This window comes from Ylistrum balloti, unplaced genomic scaffold (assembly GCF_031769215.1).
Source record: "Ylistrum balloti isolate Yb309-2 unplaced genomic scaffold, AGI_CSIRO_Ybal_v1 Utg371088, whole genome shotgun sequence".
Taxonomy (NCBI): domain Eukaryota; kingdom Metazoa; phylum Mollusca; class Bivalvia; order Pectinida; family Pectinidae; genus Ylistrum; species Ylistrum balloti.
The window spans coordinates 70,402-96,075 of NW_026782600.1; the positions used below are offsets into that span (position 1 = coordinate 70,402).

Here is a 25,674-nt window from a genome sequence, read left to right on the forward strand (position 1 = left end):
AAAACAAACTGAGGTCATTAATACAGCCAATCAGAGCATAAATTTATTATTTTGTTCTAGTTTACAGTGATTGTTAATAAATGAAGATTTAGCTGTCCTAAAGAAATAAATGGTACACAAGCAGATCAACGACTATAAAACCAAAATACCCTACCAACCATTCTTTATTCATAACAGTATACATGAATGACAAACATTAGATTTAAAAGAATATCTTATTTGAATATACAAAACAATCAGCTACATTTCATGATTTTGTTTCAAATACACATATTTTCAAAATCAAAAATCGTTTTCTTGTTTGCAAGGAAGTTTATATGCATGGATGGGAATAGAACTTTCATCCAAAATGAATGAATTCAAAGTGCAAAAACAAGTCCTTCCAGGGCCGAAAACACATAACAAGATTAGTTGTAGATTTGAGTGGTGAATACCAAAATCTGAACTCTTTATCTTTATCACTTTGGTCATGATTGTGGGACAATGAATGCGAATAAAATTTCTCGATGTGGCAAGTATATAAAACAAAAAATCCTTGGATTGTCCTCTTTGTCAAATTCTTCAATATGACAACATAACGAACATCCTAAATATTAACACCATGTACAGAGAATACTAAAGAATTGTTTTATGACATACGCTACTTATAGACAAATAAAAAATTCTTCCTATGTCGTTTGGACTCCAATGGTGATCTAGGATTGCCATAAAATGCACATCAAACAAATACTATCACAAAGCTAGAATTCCTTTGACCTATTCTTCAGCTTAAGCTTCAGTCCTTCTCAAGAAATAGTGATAACAAACTAAACTATCAAATCAAAGAGGGCCAACTTTCAAATTTTTCGTTTCTCTGATCAGTATAAATTGGCAATATCCAACTAGGGACTATGAAAAGCTGCCATCTGAAGTCAAGAATGATCGATCCAGTGCTTCAGGAAGTAGCAGTAACAAACTATTACTGTCAAACTCAAAGATGACCATGATTTGGCGATATTGTCTTTCTGATCAGTCCCAAAATGAACAATGTGCAACTAGAGACAAAGAGGAACCTATAAAGGAAAATTGAAATGATCCAGCAAATTGTTTTCAAAATATATTGATAAAAAAGATTTGATGGATGAAGAGCAATTTGAACAACCCACCATTTGTTGTTGGGGATTCTAATCTACAAAACTAACCTTTTTTATTGCTGAAATTTTGGTGGGTTGAAATCTATGAGACTACTCAGGTAAACCATTCTAACAACTGAAATTTTGAAGGGTTGAAATTCATTAAAAACGAAATGAGGGCTGAAATCCTTGAAACTAAGTTTTTCTTTGCTAAAATCTAGGAGGGCTAAAATCTACAAGACTAGCCAAATATTATTCCTTAAATCTTGAAGAGTTAAAATCTTCACGAATCCTATTTTTCAAATGTACAAGAAGACTACATGAATTTTATTGCTAAAATGAAGGAGAGCTGTAATCAACCCGACCCAAGCTAATCTTATTGCGGAAATCTAGGAGGGTTGAAATCTAGGAGGGTTGAAATCTATTAGATTTAAACAATTCTTTAAGGTGAAATCTTGGGGGATCAAAATCTACAAGACTAAACAAATTTTATAAGTAAAATCTAGGAGAGTTGTATTTTACCAAACTAAGCAATTCTTATTGCTGAAATCCATAGGGGTTGAAATCTACATGACTGAACACATACATAAAGTAACAAGTACTGCTGCAGATATATGAAAAGTACTATTATTGGTTCATGTACTGAAAGACTTACATCTTTCTACCTGCATAAATCTTTCTGAATCATAGTTTACTAATAAACAAATGAACTTGAATACTTCAAGCTTATAAACAATGCTAGCTAGTTCACTACTATACTTTAATCTTTAAAACTACTCTAGCTCAACAATACCGCTGCAATAGTTGACTAAGGACACGTCTGAAAATCTGTTACTGACTGAAGGCAAGAAGCATAAGCCAATCTATTCTATTAGTCTACTTCTGTACCAGTGCTACCTCCTACTGGTGTGATATCTAGACTTTGTACTACGGGCACAATACAGCAAAATAAACAGGATAGTCTTGAATTCCATGACATAGTGTCTATCGTCCTTTTCACTACATTTAAATGCATGTACCCTAATCTTACTGACCAGACTCCTGACCTTGACCTGTCTTTTGACCTTGACCTGTCTTGCGACCTTCTTTTTTTTCCCCGCAGTCTAATTTTGCTATTGCTATTTTTTAGCCATAAGACTGGATGGTGATTATCAATCTTGAGAAAGTACTACATCATATCTTTGAAATTCCTGATCTTCACTTAAAATACCAAATTTGGGCATGGTAAATTGAATATATATACTGCACTAAAGATATCAACCATGGCATCAAGACATTTTCCAAGTTAAATGCTGTATTAACTGTATTAATTTATATATGATGCTAGTCGGGGAAATCAACAAACTATTGTGAAATTTCAGACAAAAAATATTGATGAATTGAAATAATTTTCACACATTTAGTGTAGACCCTGACGTCCAAAAAATTTCATGGGTACAGTTTACATTTTGGTGTCAACTTCTTCACTGACTTCTGAAAGGTACACAAAGCTTTATATAAAAATATCAAATAAAACCTGCAAAAAACATTTCAATACCTCCACCTGAATGATTACATTCCAGTTAGCTAACATGTGCTAAGTCACAATACCTCGATTAAACTATTCCTTTGCATTCAGTAAGACAGTCGGCATTCACATAATACAATCAATTTTTAACACCATGTACTCAGTTGTGCAAGTGGAACAATATCTACTTTCCAATTTTGGATAATAAATGAAACATTTGTTATTACCTGTCCCCATAATACAATGGCAATGATTTCTTGAAAAAAAATCTCTGATTAAAAGTTTTCGAAAACAACATCTGCATTTACATATCACTTCCTTTGAGATTCTATTCAAGATTTAATGGTATAATGATGTATTTTTCTTAGAAATCCTCCAGCATTTATTAACATTTGAATTAAATTTGAAGTAACACCGAAGTCATACAAAAATAATCATTTTGTTTTTCTTTCTCATTTGAAAATGTATGGTAATTTAGGGTACACCCTAAACTAGACATCACACATACATTATAAATGTTACCTACAAAATTCATAAATTTTTGAAGTAATATTCTTTTGTCAGAATCACATTAGAAAAATTCAGTTTTGAACACCATCAATCTAACCATTTTTTTTTTCAATTCTTTTTTCAAGAAATCAGAGCCAAAAAACCCCGATAACAAAGCATGCATGAGAGTTGATAATCTGTGCCAAAGACAGGAGTTGTCAAATTCAATTACATCAACTATGCATGCATTCATGTGTGTTTGATGCTGAAGTCATAATAAATATGTTAAAAAGAAATATACAAAATTGAACTCCACAAAACCAAACTGTGGCAGGTTAAATCATTAAGAGGATTTACCAAAGACACGGTTCCCCTTCTAGCTGTGAACAGGCACATAGAGTTTGTGTCACTAGACCACGCTGTTTGACCCTTTTGAAAAGGAACATTACACAAGATTTAAGTTTTAGTATCAACACAAAAGGCAATACATGGATCTGACAGCAAATTTCTGGCTCAAACAGGTATAGTATCAAATGCATGTGGCTCCAACAATCAGGCAATATACAGTGTAAATCGTAAGGCAATATAATATATGTACCAACAGTTGGACAATTTCTGGATTTTGTGCTCATCAAATCCACTCTTACAGCTAAGTAATACACAGCTACAAGACCTAAGCAAGACACAATTTCAGTCATCCAAGCGGTTTGTACATAAAAGAGAAGACACTAAAATGAAACTATCCTTGCATTCAAAAAGTAGAGGACAATATTTAAATTTATTCTATTTTCACTTTCTCGGATCTTTCATCTGTTTTTACCTCCTTCTTCAGCCTCAGATTAACTTTTGCTGTATATGACAACCTAGCTACTTTTATGAAATGTTCATGCTACTATGAAATTTAATGCTAATGCAAATATTATTTTACTACAGTCATATGCATCAACTCTATATTTGACTATTTGACTGACAAGAAAATCCAGCGTGTCTAGTATGATATTCCTAGAGCATCACATTCGAGTTCACATTTTATATCAGACTTAAGAGTCTTTGGAATTTTTCAAATTTCATAATCCATTGATAAAATAGAATGAAATATTTCTGATAAGTTTAAAAAAAAATCTCAGGAAATGGATGCTTGTGATAATTTTTATTACATTACTTTGATACTTTAGAGTCATGAAACAGCATTTTATTTGACTAATTCAGAATCTAAACTGACGACATTCGTGCTCCATTTCTTTCTCTTTGATGACATCATAATGCATTTGATGCTAATGAATTTATGACATTACAACAAAGACAATGGGACCCTTCAGCTAATGTCAGCTTTTCTAGGTGTCGTAACACAGGTGATTATAGCAATATTTATGTAATGGGTGTTATTACACATTAGCAGGGTAGCTATGTGATAAATAACCATTCAGGATCTAACACACGAAATTTGGTCAGCTGTCCCCCACAGAAACAGTTGAGTGTACACACCGGTACATTAATTCATTATCTTGTTATCAATTTCTTATTTCAATAACAATTCTAACAGTGAAAACTTTAAGCTTCTAAAATGTACTTGTAAAAACAAATGCAATCTAATCTATCATTTTCTATTTGTACAAGTGGCTGAGCCCCTAAGCACACTGCAATTCTGCAATGAATCAAAATCTCAATGATAAAAAAACATTTGTTGAAAGGACTAAATTCCATATGGTTAACTCATAACCATGGGCTAAGGACCAATGGGCACTGACAGTAGCAAAAGATTCCATAATATAATGTACCTGTACATCAAGTATGTTTGTTTTCTCCATTTCAAAAAAGGGAAAAAATTAAAGGGGGGAACAAACAAACATGACACAGATTCTTTGTTGTAACATGTCAGATGAAGTTTTTCTGAAGTACTCGGGGTTGGGCTGTAAACATGCATGAAGAAACTGGTCAATCTACACCTGTTGCATCCATTCTGTTACTGTTGCTGACGGTAGATTTATAGATGACATGCAGGCCAAGACCCAGGCAGACAGAATGGACAGTGGATGTAGACAGGTCATGGTATACCATGCAGTGTTAGGGACCTCTGTGGTCTACAGTCCGTAACAATGTCAGTTCATCACCATGCTTATTCTAACTAAACTATCTCAAGGACATCACAACAGACAAAAAAAATATCTTTTTTGGAATGGAAGACTATTTTAGAAATTTAAGATGTGAATTCCATTCAGGATGATGGTTCCAGACACAATAGGTTCTCTGCTAACAGTCCGAGTGATGGGTGCTTTGCATTAAGTTGGACTGAACTGAGCATTTCCACATCACTGACAATCTAACCATCATTCACTAAACTACAAAGATGGTCATCAAATGGTTAGTTTGGAGATATGATTGATAGGATGCAGAGCGTGCCGTTAGTCAAGGGATCAACTTGCGGTGTGAGAGATGGACTACCAAACCGACGCCAATATTGTCACAATGGAGTGAACTGCAGGCAGGACACCATGCCATAATTACTTCTTGTGATGTCTCCAAATCCGATTATGCAGGTCCCGCATCTTGTCAAAACCTCCACTCTTCCCCTTTGTTGACACTTTCCTCTCAAAGAATGACTTTAATATCTGGATCTTGGAAATGGGAACAAACTTTTTTGTTGCTGGTGGGATGTCTGGTTTCTTCTCCAGCTGGTCTGTATTATTACTTGACTGACAGCTATCCGTGATGGTACCAAGGGAGGGAAGGAACTTCCGTAGACCGACCTTTGGACTGACACTACATGATCGATCTGGTGGAAGGAGTCCCAAAGTGTCGGACTGGTTACGCCTGTTTTTCAGGTGACCAGCTTTGCGGTCCAGGGTCATACTTGTTGTCAGGCTCTTTACAAAGTAGTTGGCACGAGGATCTGCACTAACGATAGGAGGACTCGCAGGGATCTCCAAAGTAGGGCTTAGAAATGCACCCAAAGGAGTTGTCCTGGTTTTTTTGGCCTCAAGCTGCAATCTTCAGAAACAGAAAGAGCAAGTAGAAGCAACAGCAAGCTAGAAGCATCTGATATAGAGAAGTGTCTTCTTTGTTATGTGAAAGACATGTTACCTACCAAATGATTTTTTAGCTAGTCAAGATAAATGAATCGAATAGGTCTCATCTGAGTCAAATATGTCCAGAGGAAAAGAAAAAACTTGCTTTCATACCAGTTACGTCTGTCTATTAAAGTTTTTCACTCTCTATAATATTTGTATTGTTTAAATGAATGCCTGGTTAGCAGGCAACAACTATCATCCTGATATGTACTCCATTTACTAAGGGGGCATTTGTTCTAAAGGTAGAGATAATATCAGAAAAAAGTGTAAGACTACCATTCCCTTCATTCCAGTCCAAGCCAACAAGAACTATTAGCAAGGATTTAACATTATGATCATATATGAAGATTTAGTCAACATAAAGTTGATACCATTCTGTCCTTTTGATCTGTTTTCAAACCTAGAATAGAGAAATCAATGACTAAAACAACTTTGTGGCCAGTAAAAGTAACAGAAGCATTGCTCTAGTTGAAAACATTTTGTCTTCTGCAATAGGAATTCCTTACAACCTTTACAATGTCATATTTATTTTATACCTTAGTCAGAGAGACCAGAGACCTATATAGGATGTCATTTTTGTATTTGAATTTTTAAATATCAGATAATCAAGTGTTTGCTAAATATAGCTGTTAACATAATCAAATAAATTTAAATGCAAAATTCAAACTGAAGTTCTCATCTTTAAGCCAAAAAAGGATGCACATGACCAATGTATGGCATAAAACACATTCATTTCAGGAATGATTTGCAGTTGGAATGTGCCTGGAAGGAAAACTTCTATAACTTCACATCACATCAATGAAGTGTTTACTTGCATGAGGACTTGGTAGCTGTAGGCTACTATTTGTTGAGGCTCGTGGCATGAACAACTTCACAGCACATCATAACAAAATAATTTTAAGCATGTCTAACATTAAAGTACATACCACAGTCATGATACCAATACTGATAAATACAAGAAAATGAAACATTGTCACATGGATTGAACTCAAATGGCTCTGAATTTTAATATGACCAAGGAGAAAAAGAAAAAAAAATTAAAAACAAATAAATAATGTTCTCTAAAGTTAACATTATATTTTGTATAAAAAGTCTCCAAAACACAAAGACCTCAAACAGCTAGCCACAAAATCCATCACCTAAAGGCAAATGTGATGCTACAGAAGATGGCAGGGAAAGGAAAGCCCAGGAGGAAGGGAGGTAATCAAGTGCTACACCAGGATGCAAGTCTCTCTACATCCCATATGACAGCCTATTCAACAGGCATGATTTCATGAAAAAGCGAAACGTACATGAATGGTTCTTTACCAGTAGATAAGTGTTCCTCAAGTTCCTGGAGTCTGAAATTACCAGTTATGATTTCATATTATATCAATGTGCTTTTCACAGCAGTTCATTTTTAGTTATACTGGTACTAACCAGATATACTTAATATACTGAGCTAATTCAGAGTTGTGGTACTACTTCTTAATACCATGTACAAACAGACATTGTTCAGAAGTCTTTCCCATCTTCTTGATCTTCAAGTGAAGAGAAAATGTCTCCTGATGCCATTAGTAATATGCATAATAACTGATAACATCATCTAAATCCTTTAATTAAGGAAAGATTTGTGATAATCACTTTCATATTTCATTTACTATGCACTGTTTCAAGCCAATAAAATGTTTGTGTCCAAACCTACAACTACTGTAAATTGAATAAAAGCATGATGTTGAAAGTGCAGTGAGATTTGTCAAAATTGTGCCCATCAGTTCTATTAGTTTGTGAATGCTTTTTTGTGTATAGACATACATACACTATACTACAGTTTTAATCAGTATTGATTTCACCTTGCCAATGTGACTTTGTACTTGAATACCCTGGTCTGGGATCAGAATAAAAAGAAATTATCCGCCCATTTCCTTGATTAAATTTGAATAATACTTACAGCACAGAGTTTCTTCAATTCAATTTCAAATGTCTATCATACTGAGGACGCTTTCATATTCTGTTCTATCATTGGAAAAAGTTTGTATATATTCTATGGGAAAAATTTACCAAGTAAAGCGACTGTAATAAGTCTTCCTGAACCCGATGTTCCTACAACACCTGCAGAAACCAATGATGCATCAGCCTTACTAAAATTTTTACAGAGTAAAAACTCAGGCATTCTTCAACAGTTTCAAACATGGCACTTCCAATTCAGCTAGTTAGCCATTCAAATATATATAGTATAAATATGAAATGACGACACCAAAGCTAACACTTTCCAAGCCCTTGCCCTTGGGCAACATGGTATATGCTTTTCTGTAGAGGGGTGGGGGCTACATACCTAGGGGATAGTGCTAGTGGCTCCAGGTATGGCCTGCTGTGACTGTGAGAGGCTGGTGCTGAGTGCTTCCGTATTACCGTAGTGTTGTGTTGCTCTTGGTGTTGTCGCTTCAGTTTACGCTCTGCCAGTAGGTAAAACGTAGCTGCTATATGGTCATACATGTCTTTTTCTAATGATCTGAAACATAACCAGTTTACTTGCTATGTAGAATTTAAATGGAACATATAGTTTTCAAGAAGACCAGAAACAATGACAGGTCAGCAAGGGCCCCATTGTGTGGCTACATATCCCCCAATATCATTAATCATAGTGTTTGAACTTCAAAAATAATCGCTTTTATTTTCTTCCTTCACCTACCCATATGGGAAAGGCTAGTGGAAATACTGATGGCTTTGACCTTTGGTGAAGTCACTCCTTGTTTCATTCCTTGTCAACAAAAAGTAAAAAGATACAAAATTTGACCTTAATATTTGAATCTATTTCTTTACCTTGACCTTTGGTCAGGTGACATGTCGCTTAATTCTTTGATTCTGACCAACTTTGCTTCACAATTTCTTAAGAAAATTTTCACGCATGAAAAGGTACAAAATTTGACCTTGGCCTTTGACCTACTGACCTTAACCTTTGACTGTGCTTTTCTTTACCTCATTGTATATTTTTGTGAAGTGAATATCTTGAACACATTAATGTATATCCATCAATAAATACATCAGCTATCAGCCAGAAACAGAGTTCCTGGACAAATGTTCTTTCAAACACATATATTTGCAAGGGTTTGTATTTGAGAAAATAACAAAACATTTCTTGTTTGTTTCTATGTAAATCAAATTTTTGTGAAAGACACCATGTCAGAGATGTGAAGATGTTATGTTTTATGTGATATTTGACTTTTGACTATAACCTACTGTAATATTTCCTCTTTTGTTGCGATGTTGCCCTCCACCATTTTATTGACGAGGTAGTTGTGGTCTTCCTCACACAGATGCTCTCGAGAGATAAGTGGCATCATCCGCACTGATGTGGAATCGTCGGACTTGAGCCAGGCATGGTTTACTATGTCGTCCAGCGACATACGATCAGCCGGGTCCTTCTGTAGCATCTTGGTGATGAGACTGAAATATACAAGTATGCAAACAGATTAGCACATGTACAGCTTATCTTTTAATACAACTAATGTACATGTGGTATTTTGACAAAGCTGTGAACAACTTAAGCACTGAATTTGAAATGCACAGTGAAGCAAAATTAAGCAAGTAAAAGGCTAACACAACCTTTCAAACATTTTTGAAGTTAATGACTGTGAATGATAAACTCACTTTTGAAAATACACTTCTGTAATGGTCTTGTTAAGACACATCATTTCTTGTTAAGACATATCATTTCTGTAATGGTATTGTTAAGAGAGAAAGGGGAAGTAACTCTTAGGGCAGAATAAGTTGTAATTATTTCACACAGGAATTATTCCAAGTCAAAAAAGGTCAAAAGTATAACTTATATAAACTTTATTTATTTTACAACAATTGCGAAACAAGTTATGTCAACTTATACTAATCACTCTTGTTGGCCTGGATGTAAGCGCACGAGGGGTCTTATTGTGGGAGGAAACCGGAGTACCCGGGGAAAACCCATGTGATCGGGCAGGTGACCCCTTACCTTTTCACATCCGTTCCGGGAATCGAACCCCGGTCGGCTAGGTGAAAGGCGAGTGTGTTACCACTGCGCCAGCCGACCACCCAAAGTATAACTTGATCTACTTTAGATTGTCACTTACTTAGCTACATAAAATAGTGTATTCAATTTCTATCTATTAAGGTTTTAAGCCTGAGGTACATCATACATTTATTTTATACTGATAAGTAAACTAACATGAACACTTTTTTAACATGCTTTTATTTCAGAACATAGACAGCAAAATACAATGATCCTCAAAATCTTTTCTGGGTAAAGAACAGGACTATTCATGTAACTTTATTTGAAGACATGGTAATTAGCAGACAACTGATTTGGTATAAAGACTAAATAAGAATATGAAGCATGGTCCTGAGCTTGACCATTAAAGTTTCAGACAAAATCTACCCAAGCATACTCAACTTGACCCAAAAGGCCCTTACGATAGTACTACTGAAGCATTCAGTGTACAGAACTGATCGAGAGGAAATTATATGTCAAGAAGAAATTGTGTGGAATGATAAATACAAATCTTGATACTTTGTTTTATCATCACCAGAAGTGAGAGCTCCCTCTTTTTCATTTGGACAGGGTAAGATCTGTGTGCAATAGTTCACATGAAAACAGGACATCCTTAACACATAACACCAGAGATCAATATATAGATTGGCCCAAATACCCACTTCAATCATTCAATCTTGCATGTCCTGATTGAATTGGCTGACAGGACTTCCTGATTTGATGTAAATCAATACTGTTCACAGTACATAATATAAATGAAATTGGAATCCTTAGTAATTTTCAAGAAGTACCGACTTCAAACAATTTTTCGGTATTGAAACAAAAAAAGTAAATACTGGTACATTTAATGTAGTAAACATTTCAAAATTTTTCATCAGATATGGTCTTGTTCCAAAATCTAAATTGTCATGGTTTAATTATTCTACAAAAATGGCTGTATTATAGAATCTATTACTTGAATTTAAGCATAAGTAGTTTATGTACAAACATGCCTGTCAATAACAAGCATCCCACTCAGTACTGCCTGTCTCCTTAATCAGAACTTACTTAAGCATTGAGCTATTTTATCATGGTATTTATGAGCATTACATCATCATAATTGACAGGAGCTAACTATGATACTATGTTTATAACATCCATAAACACCATAACAAGACAATTCAATGGTAATATGTATTCATGTTGCTGTCGTATGCCAACTCGTTTTGAGCTACGATAATTTATGAATTGTGGACAGTGTAAACCCCTAAACAGCCTTTTTGCTGGTATTCAACCAAGACCATTCTATACCAATAAAAATGTCCATGATCACAGACTGGTTGTACACCACAAATGACACACACATTTATTCTGGTAAGTTTATATATTGTTCAGTTAAAGTATGAACTACATATTGACACAGTCACATCAAGACAGTCAAAGACCATCCTTAAAATCAGATAAGATATAAGATATGTATGAAATCAAGGTCACCAGTATAAAAGTATTCTAAATCATTCACATATATTGTGCACAATTCATTTGTTCCCAGCAACAGCAAACCCTTCTAATGAACACAGTATATTTGGTTATTTGTGATGACACTATAGTTCTTTCCCAATACATTGACATGACAGCCAATATTAAATCTGTACAATAATGAGACATGAGTGTATTACATGTCATTTTATATCCAGATTGCTAAATTTTTATTTGTGTGATGCTAAACACAGCTATGAAGCTAAGCTATATCCTTTCTGATATAAAACTTCTACTAAATGAACAGATCAGCTGTGAGTTACTAATTAGACAGACATGTGCTAGGAACAGAGATTTAAAACAAGGCTTGGAATCAGTTGGAGTTGATCCATGCAAGAGCTGGACATGTGCATTAGGGACGGAGATATAAGACAAGGCAAGTAGTCACATTGGATCAGTACAAGAGCTGGGCATATGAGCCAGGGAGAGAAAGATTTAGGACAAGGCACATGTGGAGTCAGTCCCTCAAGTCATCAGACAACAGATTTGCATAACATAACAAATGTATTGGCCAGGAACCTAGTTTAAACTTTATAAGCTTATAGGTTGTAAGATGTATTTTTCAACTGATTAGCAGTCCAAACATATCATTAACTCTCTTTAAGCAAATTTTTAATCCTATCTACATAGCTTTATAATATAGGGTTAGATGTTTTTGCAAACAGCTAGAGATACATGCAGCGTGTGCCTACAGGAACACACTAATAAAAGATAAAAAGATCAAGAGAATAACAGAAAAGATACCAAGTGTCACAAACAGAGGGTTATGAAGCAGATCAATTCTGATTGATTAATTATCAATTATGGTTCAATCATGACTAGTCATATCAATTCAGATTTAATCATGATTAGTCAGATCAATTATGGTTCAATCATGATTAGTCAGATCAATTATGGTTCAATCATGATTAGTCAGATCAATTATGGTTCAATCATGATCAGTCAGATCAATTATGGTTCAATCATGATCAGTCAGGTAAATCATGGTTCAATCATGATCAGTCAGATCAAGTATGGTTTAATCATGATCAGTCAGATCAAGTATGGTTCAATCATGATCAGTCAGGTAAATCATGGTTCAATCATGATTAGTCAGATCAAGTATGGTTTAATCATGATTAGTCAGATCAGTCAGGTAAATCATGGTTCAATCATGATCAGTCAGATCAAGTATGGTTTAATCATGATTAGTCAGATCAGTCAGGTAAATCATGGTTCAATCATGATCAGTCAGATCAAGTATGGTTTAATCATGATTAGTCAGATCAGTCAGGTAAATCATGGTTCAATCATGATCAGTCAGATCAAGTATGGTTTAATCATGATTAGTCAGATCAGTCAGGTAAATCATGGTTCAATCATGATCAGTCAGGTAAATCATGGTTCAATCATGATCAGTCAGATCAAGTATGGTTTAATCATGATCAGTCAGATCAAGTATGGTTCAATCATGATCAGTCAGGTAAATCATGGTTCAATCATGATTAGTCAGATCAAGTATGGTTTAATCATGATTAGTCAGATCAGTCAGGTAAATTATGGTTCAATCATGATCAGTCAGGTAAATCATGGTTCAATCATGATCAGTCAGATAAATTATGATTTGATCACAATCAATCAGATCAATTCTGGTTTAGTTATAAGCATTCAGACCAGTCTTGATGTAGACTCATGACCAGTGGTCCTCGTTCTCTTAAGACAGAGAAGGCCAACCCTAACAAGTAAAATTTCAAGTAGATCATCTTTTCTGTATAATACTATACTTGTATCATGATACAGAGTGGTTAAAACTATATTAACATCAACTGTCTTAGAATATCTCTAAGTTCTTACGTACAGAAAATCTAAACACACAAAATCTGTTGATATAAAACATTTCAGTACCTGTTTGTATTAACTTCAAGGCCATTTTCTGCAGCACCTATCAATGAATTCTACGCCAAACGGTCAATGACAGCTAGAGAGCATCAGAGTTAAATGCTAAGATGTCTACTTCTATCTTTTTGCTATCATATGTAATCCTGAACTATATACATATATATAGAGATATTGTGTACATTGTAAAGGTATATTTGTCCATGTGCTTACTGGAAGATTAAACCCGACCACAGCTGCTGTATATATCAACATCAACATCTCGGCAACCAAGATCACTTGTAACTTCCATTGTTACCAATGACTTTCAATAATTGCCTGAAAGCATCATAGTCAGAAAGTCTCAACATTTTATATCTTATATATATCAGAAACAAGGTAAATATACATATTTTTGGCAGACATTCAGATATCTGTACTTGTTCTGTTTCTCAAAAACCAGGGGTTGTCCTTTTAATTGAAGTCATATGAAAGTCATACGGAAGTCATACGGAAGTCACTACAGGAGACGGAAGCTAAAACTATTACATGACAGTCACACGTGTAGAAGGATCCCAGTCTCTAGGGGTTAATATGAAACATAAATTCAGTGGATATCTCATAACTATCTGGTCCTCAGTCCTATTGTCAAGAAAGTCAGAGGGACAGACATTTTTCTCTTTCTCTTTCACAAACTGTTGCTAAATTAGGCAGTTAAAAAAAGATACAGAGAAAAGAAGTGTTGCTGTGAATATTTGAGACTTAAACCTACACACAGACTTTATCAACATACCGCCTATGAGAATCCAAAATAAAACTTTCTACAAAATACCAGTTTATATAACAGTCACAAATCTTGTAATCAGGTAGTTACAACAAAGTCCTGTATCATAATCCTAATCCCAGATATTAATGGAGCTAGTTTCAATACATGAATTTGACTATAAGTCAATTTTGAGAGCAGGATTATGATTGTATTGAAATAGTATCTAAAATCAGTAATCACTCTGATGTATTTGTCTATTGAACAGGTTTTACATCCACTATCATGGCCTTTCCGGCTTTCAGCAGACAAACTTTGAGAAAAAGTAGCAAATTGAGTAGAAGGAGCCTGTCTATACTACCTGTTCTTAAACTATGATTTTAAAAACCACCTCATGAGGACTGAGAGTGAAAGTTATTACATAGCAAGGGAGTCATTTTTCATAACTGGTAGTACTTAAAATTTCGTCATTCTGAGCCATATAATTTGAACATTTACAGAGATTACAAATCATTGTCATACCAATTAAAGATTCAAGAACAAATAAAAACCTAAAGGGAATTTAAATACACATTACCCCAGATCTGTTTGTGAGAACTCATCACATTTACGATAATCTTATTAAGAACATTTTTTTCCAATTTCAACATATAGCCACTTTACTAAGCACAATTTTCAGACAAGAAAGATATCTGGTGTACAGTTTTGTGGGGTGGGGTGGGGGGAGGAGGGGAGAAAAAGCAGCGATTATTCATATCTTTTACACAGTAGCCTTTAACTTAAGGAGAATAATACATACAAGTTCCACAGGAACAGCCTGATTAGTATGATAAATCTCCTATAACAACGTACAAATGCCTAACAATTGTTCCACTGAAGAACTTAAGAAAACTTATTTAAATACAAGAACAAAAGAAACTTTATGTACATACAACATAAGTGCTTTGACCACTCAGATATTACACTCTAAGCATTTCATTGTTAGGTCCACATTGAATTAATACTAGACAATTTTAATCTGTATTCAACAATACACATATTAAAAGCCCACAGCCCACAGGTATCACTGAAATCTAAAGAATAACACAGCATCCACATAATACCTGCTGAGCTAATTAACTATGTCTAATTTGTTGCAGCCAAACATTCAGTTCTGATGTATCATGGCCTTTAACAGTGAAGAGCGACCAACAATGTTAGAAATGTCATGACATTTCATTATTGACAACCTCCAAGTTTGTGCCATCCACCTTCAAGACTCTTAATGTTGCAACTAGAAAATTAGATCTCTAGATTTAGATTGTCTTAATGTCAGCATTGTCTTAATGTCATGTTCTCCACAATAAAAGTATGGGGATACAGAAACAGCTAACATCACAGTATCAAAATTGAGACTGCTGACAATGTGTGGATACGAAACTTCTAGATATATGGACATCATCACTGAGGCTCCTAATGAGAGTGTGTGGGTATAAATTTCTAGATATATGGACATAATCACTGAGGCTCCTAATGAGAGTGTGTGGATACGAAACTTCTAGACATATGGACATCATCACTGAGGCTCCTAATGAGAGTGTGTGGATACGAAACTTCTAGATATATGGACATCATCACTGAGGCTCCTATTGAGAGTGTGTGTGTACGAAACTTCTAGATATATGGACATCATCACTGAGGCTCCTAATGAGAGTGTGTGGGTATAAATTTCTACATATATGGACATCATCACTCAGGCTCCTAATGAGAGTGTGTAGGTACGAAACTTCTAGATATATGGACATCATTACTGAGGCTCCTAATGAGAGTGTGTGGGTATAAATTTCTAGATATATGGACATCATCACTGAGGCTCCTAATGAGAGTGTGTAGGTACGAAACTTCTAGATATATGGACATCATCACTCAGGCTCCTAATGAGAGTGTGTAGGTACGAAACTTCTAGATATATGGACATCATTACTGAGGCTCCTAATGAGAGTGTGTGGGTATAAATTTCAAAATATATGGACATCATCACTGAGGCTCCTAATGAGAGTGTGTGCGTATAAATTTCTAGATATATGGACATCATCACTCAGGCTCCTAATGAGAGTGTGTAGGTACGAAACTTCTAGATATATGGACATCATTCCTGAGGCTCCTAATGAGAGTGTGTGAGTACGAAACTTCTAGATATATTGATATTGTCACTGAGGCTCCTAATGAGAGTGTGTGGGTATAAATTTCTACATATATAGACATCATCACTTAGGCTCCTAATGAGAGTGTGTGTATAAATTTCTAGATATATGGACATCATCACTGAGGCTCCTATTGAGAGTGTGTGTGTACAAAACTTCTAGATATATGGACATCATCACTGAGGCTCCCAATGAGAGTGTGTGGGTATAAATTTCTAGATATATGGACATCATCACTGAGGCTCCTAATGAGAGTGTGTAGGTACGAAACTTCTAGATATATGGACATCATTACTGAGGCTCCTAATGAGAGTGTGTGGGTATAGATTTCTAGATATATGGACATCATCACTGAGGCTCCTAATGAGAGTGTGTAGGTACGAAACTTCTAGATATATGGACATCATCACTCAGGCTCCTAATGAGAGTGTGTAGGTACGAAACTTCTAGATATATGGACATCATTACTGAGGCTCCTAATCAGTGTGTGAGTACAGAGGCTCTAGAGGTGCACACAGAATCATCGAGACTGCTGGCAGGTGTTTGTGGGTATGGTGGTTCTTAGATACAGACATTATCACTGAAGCTCCTGATAGGTATGTGTGGGTATAGACGCTCTGAAGTTACAGATAGCCTTACCATATTATGTACCTGTTTCAAATACCTCCTAATTCACTACTTTATTTTTTTTAACTTTATTTCAATGGAAAATTTGAAACAATCATACAAAAAAAACATGTATTGTTATCTTAATATCACTGCATAGGAAAGATAACTCGTGTTACAAACGGGGATAACTCACACACAAAACAAGCTAAACTAGAAATGTCATCTTCAGAATAACTAATACCCCGTGCAGATGCAAAGATTTCTATGTACCAAATTTAGTCAAAACTTAGTAAAAAAACAGGAGAAAATTCATCAGAGGCCAAGACTGTGTTGCCATAGTAACTTTCTGTATAGCTGATCTTAATCAATGAACGACCACAACAAAGGCCCCACACTTTCAACAGAGTAGCTTGTAATTACTTAAATACAACTGTTAACACATAAACACTGTAGTTAAATTACTTCATTTGTGCATTCTAAGACATAAACATTGTCACTAGATATCTACTACATTCAAATTTTATATTTGTCTTTTTATCTTTTCATATCACAGACTAGAAGCAGACCAAACACATGCCTGATAACAAGATATTCCCCCATCTTCAGTTGAATTTTAAAAGTGTAGGATTCATCATGAAATGTGCAAGACAGCACCATAAATAGCATGGAGTGGCTCTGTAAGACATGGCTAAGCTTAGAATATCAGCCACATTTCAGTGTAACCTCAATCAAGTCATGGACACATCTCTGCAACAATGCTAATCAAGAATACTTCCACGTAGCGGGGGTGGGGGGGGAATAGTACCTGAACTGTTACAACCAACAGAACAGGTATATTCCTACAACATCTTCCCTCATCAGATTCTGTGTAGGTTTAGTATGCCACATGTAAAGAATGAAAAGGTCATATCTCTCGTACATTTCTGATCTGAATGTTTATCTTCAATATACAATTCAATTCTCATTCTTGACTATCACTTTTCAATTAAAAGAGTTCAAATCTCTATCCTTCTTTCTGTCAATCCCTGATGCAAACATGCAAATGCATGTGAGCAAAATTAAAAAAACAAGAGGCCCAAGGGGCTAAACAGTCACTTGAGTAAACTCACAAGCAGAAATGATTTAAATCTGAAGTATAGAAAAGAGAAAATAAGAAATACTACTTGTACAAGAGTTTGGTAAAGCATCTTAAGATCCTTCCTACCAGGAATAGTATCTGATTCTACCATGTTGGGGTATTAAGGACAGACACCACTGGACTTTGTCTCAGGAGATCTTAAAAAATCCATGTGATTTTTATTTGGGTAATTCCAATACCTTATAAACCTGACACCATATTACAGAGCAATAATTATAACTGGCAATAATAAACACAAGTTGGATTTTATGTTTCTCAAATGCATGGATTTATGGAATCCAATCAAAATACAAATTCTACAGCATAAAGACCCTGGTACTTAAGTCACATGATTGAAAAATTTCAAGTACCTTGTGATTGAAAAGACAATATTTTATGCATCCAATATTATTGTGTAGGACATACAGGAAAATGACTTCAGGTATCAGATGTGCAGGGAGCAAGCACTTCCCTACACAGAAATGTGTATACAAAGCATATCTTTCTGTCCAGCTGTCCATATTATTGTTTAGTAAAATTATTTGTCAGTGTTACATGTTAAATTACTATCCTTAAAATATTTTATAAATATCACTTGTACTTTTGAAATCTGAATTTCCCAGAGTATGGATTAAATGTTACCTGACCTATAAGACCTATGTATTCTGACAGCCTCAGAATCTTAAAACAAATATATGTTATCTCATTTTCTCATTACCGCTGCTAAATAAATCCTGATCATTCTTCAAACCCGTCTCTTAAAAACCCCTGAGTATTATGACAGCCTATCTAATGTGACATAGCTTCACAGGTCCCGAGGATATTAAATTGATCAATTATCATCTCTCTTCAGTTGATATACTTCACAAATCAGGCCAAAACACTAGTATAATTAATTACATTGTCAAGCAAATAATAAAAAGATATTACAAAATTTAATGAAGATTATCAAAACATACTTAAGGTTGATAATTCAGCCAAGCTCCGTGTTGTACACATTGAAGTATTTAGACAAAATCGTTCTTACCATAATTCATTTCTTTTAATCATTTATTTCATCTAAAAATAAATGAAATTTTTATATTTTCCGAAAATCTATTTTTCAAGAAGTGAATTAGTTGCAGTAATTTGATACAATCGTTGGAAGCCTTGCAGATGTATATATGCTGCTTACTCACTCTATCATAACCTATATCTTAATCTGGATGATACATACAACTCAACAGCATGGGTGTGGCAAATGTGGTACATTGGCTTCCAGATTATAATTGGTTTTTTCCTAATGTAACAAAATATTGATAAAGAAATCTTTCCAAATGCAATTCTCTACCAAAACCATCCTTTATAATACAGGTTTTTGTTAGATTTTTCAATAACTCACTCTTTTTTTTCAAAGCAACTCATAATTCATCCCCAAATTTTGTCTGTGATATATCATTTTTCTAGTTTTAGACAGAAGCATTTCACCCTGGCCAGCGTTTCTATTCCATCATGTACTCCTTTCACGAGGTATTGTTGAAGACACCTGTACCTATATATTCTCTATGAAGTACATACAAACCCCATTTTCTTTAAGTAAAAAACAGCAAAAGGAAAACAACAACTAGTCAAAAACCATGTATAAATGTATTATTGGTCCTTTGATGTATTATTGATATCTGCTGTACTACACAAATAATATATTACTGCCCACCTTGTGTTATAGTGCTGTACTACACAAATAATATATTACTGCCCACCTTGTGTTATAGTGCCGTACTACACAAGTAATATATTACTGCCCACCTTGTGTTATAGTGCCGTACTACACAAGTAATGTATTACTGCATACATTGTGTTATAGTGCTGTACTACACATGTAATATATTACTGCCTACATTGTGTTACAGTGTCGTATTACACACGTAATATATTACTGCCTACATTGTGTTACAGTGCCGTACTACACACGTAATATATTACTGCCCACATTGTGTTACAGTGCCGTACTACACACGTAATATATTACTGCCTACATTGTGTTACAGTGCCGTACTACACACGTAATATATTACTGCCTACATTGTGTTACAGTGTCGTACTACACATCATGTAATATATTACTGCCTACATTGTGTTATAGTGCCGTACTACACATCACGTAATATATTACTGCCTACATTGTGTTACAGTGCCGTACTACACAAGTAATATATTACTGCCTACATTGTGTTACAGTGCCGTACTATGCATCACTTAATATATTACTGCCTACATTGTGTTATAGTGCGGTACTACACATCACGTCATATATTACTGCCTACATTGTGTTACAGTGCCGTACTATGCAACACGTAATATATTTCTGCCTACATTGTGTTATAGTGCCGTACTACACATCACGTCATATATTACTGCCTACATTATGTTACAGTGCCGTACTATGCATCACGTAATATATTACTGCTTAATTTTGTTATAGTGCCATACTAAACATCACGTCATGTATTACTGCCTACATTGTGTTATAGGCACTTTCTCTTCATCATAGACCTCCATGCTTTGTCATGCATTCCAAATTCAACCTCATAAGCAACCTCGCTTGGTGTGTTAAGCAATATGCCAACATTTGCAATGCTAATCCTACCAGAAGCCTAAATAAAATCCATAAACGACACTTTTTCAATTAAGTTGGTAAATCATTAAGGAAAGAAGGGGACAAATGCATCAGAAAGAAGATAGATATGGCTTATAATGACTGAGGCACTCATTTGGTGAGATGCTGTACTTAACTCCAAAGGTACCCAGATTGGGGATGGGGATTCTGAATATATCTATCATGCAAAATGATACAATTTATTGCCAATGAAACAATTCATCTTTGCCAGCGCCTTTGGTGTTGCTGTTAGATCCAGAAGGAATTGTCTACACTGGACCTGCAGGCGGTTAAGTTCCACAATCCTCCACTGTATATATATTATGCTATAATCAATATTCTGCTAGCTCTTATAGGTTATAGTAACCTATAACTCTATGTGCCAGGCCAAGAGCGCCTCCCAGCACTATATTGGACAATCTGGCCCCAAAAGAAGAAATAAATCATTGCCTGCAAAACGAAAGGTTCAGTGACTTTTTAGTAAATCACCTTTCTGTCTAATTCTGAAGTACAGAAAATACCTAAACCCTCCTCAACCAGAAAGCAGTCGCTATAGAACTTTACTCTTTCTCCTATAGCTTACTACAGATTCATACAGCCCTCTACCAGCTCTAATTTAATTATCATTCATATCAGCTATGAATGCAGTGGTCAAACTTCTGACATCATCAATACAATGACGACACATGTATTGTGATGTGGAAAATCGATTGATTAATGAAAAGAATTGGTTTGAAGTTTTCATCAAAATTAACTGGGTCAAGGTCTTTTTTTTCCACAAACTTTGTCAGGCATAATTCCTTCCAAATGTTTTGATTCCATGCCTTTTAGTTCATCATCAGAGTTTGATAGTTTCAACATTTCTAACACCTGTGACCTTAGATATGGATAAAGATTTGTTCTTTTCACAAACATTTTTTTTTCATTGCAAAGTTGGCAAGCTTCATCTGAAGAACCTATGGGTGAAGACCATTTCTTTTTACAAACTTAGTGCAGCTTTATCTCAGGAACATACCAGTCAAATATCATTATTCTAAGCCTTTGGTTTTTTTTTTTTTGAATTTGACCCCTATGACCTTGACACACCAATCAAAGATTTAAAGTAGCATATCAAAGGTTAATCACATTTAAATTGGACATGTGAAAAGGTCAAACCAACTCAAACTTATGGACATGTCACCATCAATTTGTCTTTACTGAAAATTACCTAAAGTTCACAAAATACAATCTATGGTATATGACTCCAAGGGGAAGTTGATGTAGAAGTGATGGTACTGAAGTATGCTTAGTCATGTGATCTTCAGACACATACTTCTCTGATTTAGTTACAGCATCAGATGTAACTTGTATAACATGATTACCTTGGTGATGCAACCACATGAAGACTCATTCCAGGAAACTTTATTTAACATCACACTGGAGATTTCCACGAAAATGTGCCATCAAGTGTTTTGTAGAGTTCAAGAACGAAGAAATGTTGAAAGAAATATCTCTTCTTAGTTCCATTTCAGGTGATAATTTGCATCTTATGGATCAAGTAATGAATATGTCATGGTTTTTCCTGTAATCACAGGTATTTTTCCAGAGAGTCACCTTCTCTATATAATCTCAGTATCATAACCTAACGATCTGACATACTGACAATAAACACAATCCCCACTCCAAAAATAAAAAAGGAAAAGAAAATCTGTTTTTCAATTCCTGTCTTTGGGGGTTGGATATATATAAATATATATATATGTACTATGAGTGAAAACTATAAATTGATAAAACCATCAAGTTGTTCATATATCAACAGCAGAGTCACTTTCATTTTCAATGGATGCTGATTAATTATTACTTACAGGGATATTTTCGTCATTGAATAAAACTTTTTTGCCCAGGGTCATTTTCACCTAAAATACATCAAAAACTAGCCCCCCCCCCCCTTTTCTTTTGCCCTTTTTGAGAAAGGGCCAAATGGATGTAAGGTTCCCTGAATACAATAATTGATGGCCATGAACACAAGGGGCAAGCAATTAATTGATTTTTAAGGACACAAATAAATACAAAAAGATAAAAGAAACTATTGATTAGAGATCCATTACCTTACTTGAAAGTGAAATATTAACACCAAGACTGTTCCATGTTACCACATATATACTTATAAAGGTCAGAAACAGTGAGAGGTAATTATATAAGCTTAGTGATTTCTACAGAATAGAGGTAGTGCCCCCTATCTCCAATAAACTACACTATTTATCTGGAAAGGTTGAATCATTTTCTAAATTTGTCTCACTTCGGTAGGTATCACAGCCCTTAATTAGCTTTTGTATCTTGACATTTAGAGAATGGTCCAATGCAATCTTGAATTATTTATAATCAAATTAAACCCATTGTTGAGTTATAATTCACAAATTCTGCAATATGTCCAGGTAATCAACATGTAACTTTCCACTTAAATGTTCTGGGTGCTGATAATGGTAACATCTTTACTGTCCCGAATTTAATAGCAGTGGGCTTTAATCAACAACAACCATGGCTTGTTATCTACACTGCACATACAAATGTTGTCCTCAATAATTTAACAAGTCCTTTTTGATGCAATGTATAAATATGGGTTTTTGCAGCATGCAAAAGCAGTTGTGCTTATCAGGCAAGCATCAGACAATATTTGATAACTACACACATTCTGCAGTTTCATTATATATTCTATGAACAGGATTGAGATAAGATAATTTTCATACAAGTAGAAGGTCTTTACTATAATAGGACCTGCAAGTATCGAGAAAAAGAAAAGAAAAAAGAATCCCATTAGAATACTTCTGCTCTTTGAATTCTTATGTGTTGTGTTTTCATTAAAAATGTGCATTTAGTAAGAGGGTCTCACCATTAGTTTGTTCTGAAGTATATCAAATAATTACTGTAAATGTGATTTATCAAAAGAACACATCACCTGTAAATGAACTGATCAACGTTTAAGCCTTCTCCAATAATCTATTGTCTTTTATTTCAGGTTTCTGAATCAATTCAAACACATAAACAAATGCTTATATATCTATACAGATAAACATGTTTAATAAAGCACTTGAGCTCCTCCCTTTCTTAAAGCAACTATTCTCTTATATATATAGGAGTATGCACATCACATTTCATAACCACATCAATTAAGCTGTTTAACTTTGGTGAATAAAAGAGAGTGATAAACACTTAATATCAGACACTTGCAGACTCACAATCTGTTTTCTAATGCTTGTACTTTTAGGAGACTCCCATACTTAAAAAATCATAGTTTCAGGAAGATCCACTTAGAAATTAAGTGGGTTAAGCAATGATGAACAGTGAAGACACACTGGAATCATTGCCGATATAGGTGTCAACAATAAATCAATATATTTTGTTTATAAATCAACAAAGTAAGCTTCTTATGTCATGGCTGTCTAAAAAGGATGAAACAGTGAAATATTGATGTTAATATTGTAGCCTGCACTAAGCCAGAAATCGAATTAAATATTTTTATAATCAACAGCAAGAAATCCACCATCAGAATAAAACAGATTTTTGGTGAAGATAAATTTTTAGATCATCAGGTATTGACCATCAGTGTCTGTAAATGATATATTAACATAATTTTACATCTGTTTTGGATGACATAGAACTTCAGTTGGTCTAAAATTGTAATGAAGGGAAATCAAAAAGATGGTAACAGTAAACCTTCGGTCAGTTTGAACAGGCGGGTAGTTCAATCATGCAAGTTTTATTCCAAATAGTAATAGTTTAAACTTTTTCTGGTTTTGTTTCACCTACAATTAAAACATTTTGAACATTATGTGAGACCACTCATATAACTATTGATAAATATATTGGCATTGCAATATCACTCAATGTGGTTACTAAGCACATCGATGTTCAACGTGCGATGTAAATGTTCATTATAAGCAATTGATAACACCAAATTACACTACATGTCACTAAATAGCATTGATTCAGTGTGATTTCTTTCACATCTTGACGTCACACGATGCTTGCGTCAGCTGACACAACTTGAGGCCCAACCCTGTATCACAAGTGATTAGTATATAAAGACCACTGAATGTCATCACTGTCAAATAGTAACTTCACATTTCAATTATCCCTCTTTACTATGCCAAATACATGATTGTAGGAGTCATAATTATAACAAGCATTGATCTGTAGTCATAGGTCAACACTTCACATCCTGATATAACAAGTTCCACAAACAAAAGAAGACATTTTTGGGGCTATATTTAACATGGTTTCATTTGTTCCGATATCCTAGGTGATGAAGAGCAAAATAAAGCCTGTGATTTCTTAACAGTCAAATATGTGCAGTAAGTGTTTCAAAAGAGAATCTTAATATAATCACAATATTCTTTATTCAGAAAATGCCATTACTTATCTGTAGTTTCCTCCCTAGTTCAAATGATTCTAACTATCTCTCCGACTATGTAGGTAGTCAAAACCCTTCAGAATATTTCCTGCCATGGATGCTTTTAACCACTTCATCGTGATTTTGGGCAATGTTGACTCTGACAGTTCAAACTTTAATTTCTTTTCACTGGCATAATTTCACACAATTCTTACAGTTCAACAATATTCATTTAATTTTGCTGGAACTGACCAAAGGCTTACCATATACAGAAAGCACTAAGAATGATGGTTTCTAACACTTAATGTATGTAACAAAAAATAGCTTAATAATTAATATAAATATAAACAGTTGAATAATCAAAAGGACAAACATAACACTTCAAAACTGCTATGAGGCCATTAGCCATAAACAGCGAAGATAATTGAGTTAGTTCAAAACTTTTCT

At 34.6% G+C, this 25,674-nt stretch overlaps 1 protein-coding gene across 1 annotated transcript in view; it reads right to left on the reverse strand.

The window, feature by feature from the left end:
* Positions 1-25,674, reverse strand: part of LOC132560632 (SNF-related serine/threonine-protein kinase-like) — a 47,935-nt gene that overhangs the window by 8,387 nt on the left and 13,874 nt on the right. The window contains exons 3-5 of the mRNA XM_060225294.1: positions 9,396-9,602; positions 8,491-8,667; positions 7,469-7,516 (exon numbers count right to left, since the gene is read on the reverse strand). Coding sequence (XP_060081277.1) covers positions 7,469-7,516; positions 8,491-8,667; positions 9,396-9,602 — 432 coding nt within the window. The remainder of the gene's footprint in view (positions 1-7,468; positions 7,517-8,490; positions 8,668-9,395; positions 9,603-25,674) is intronic.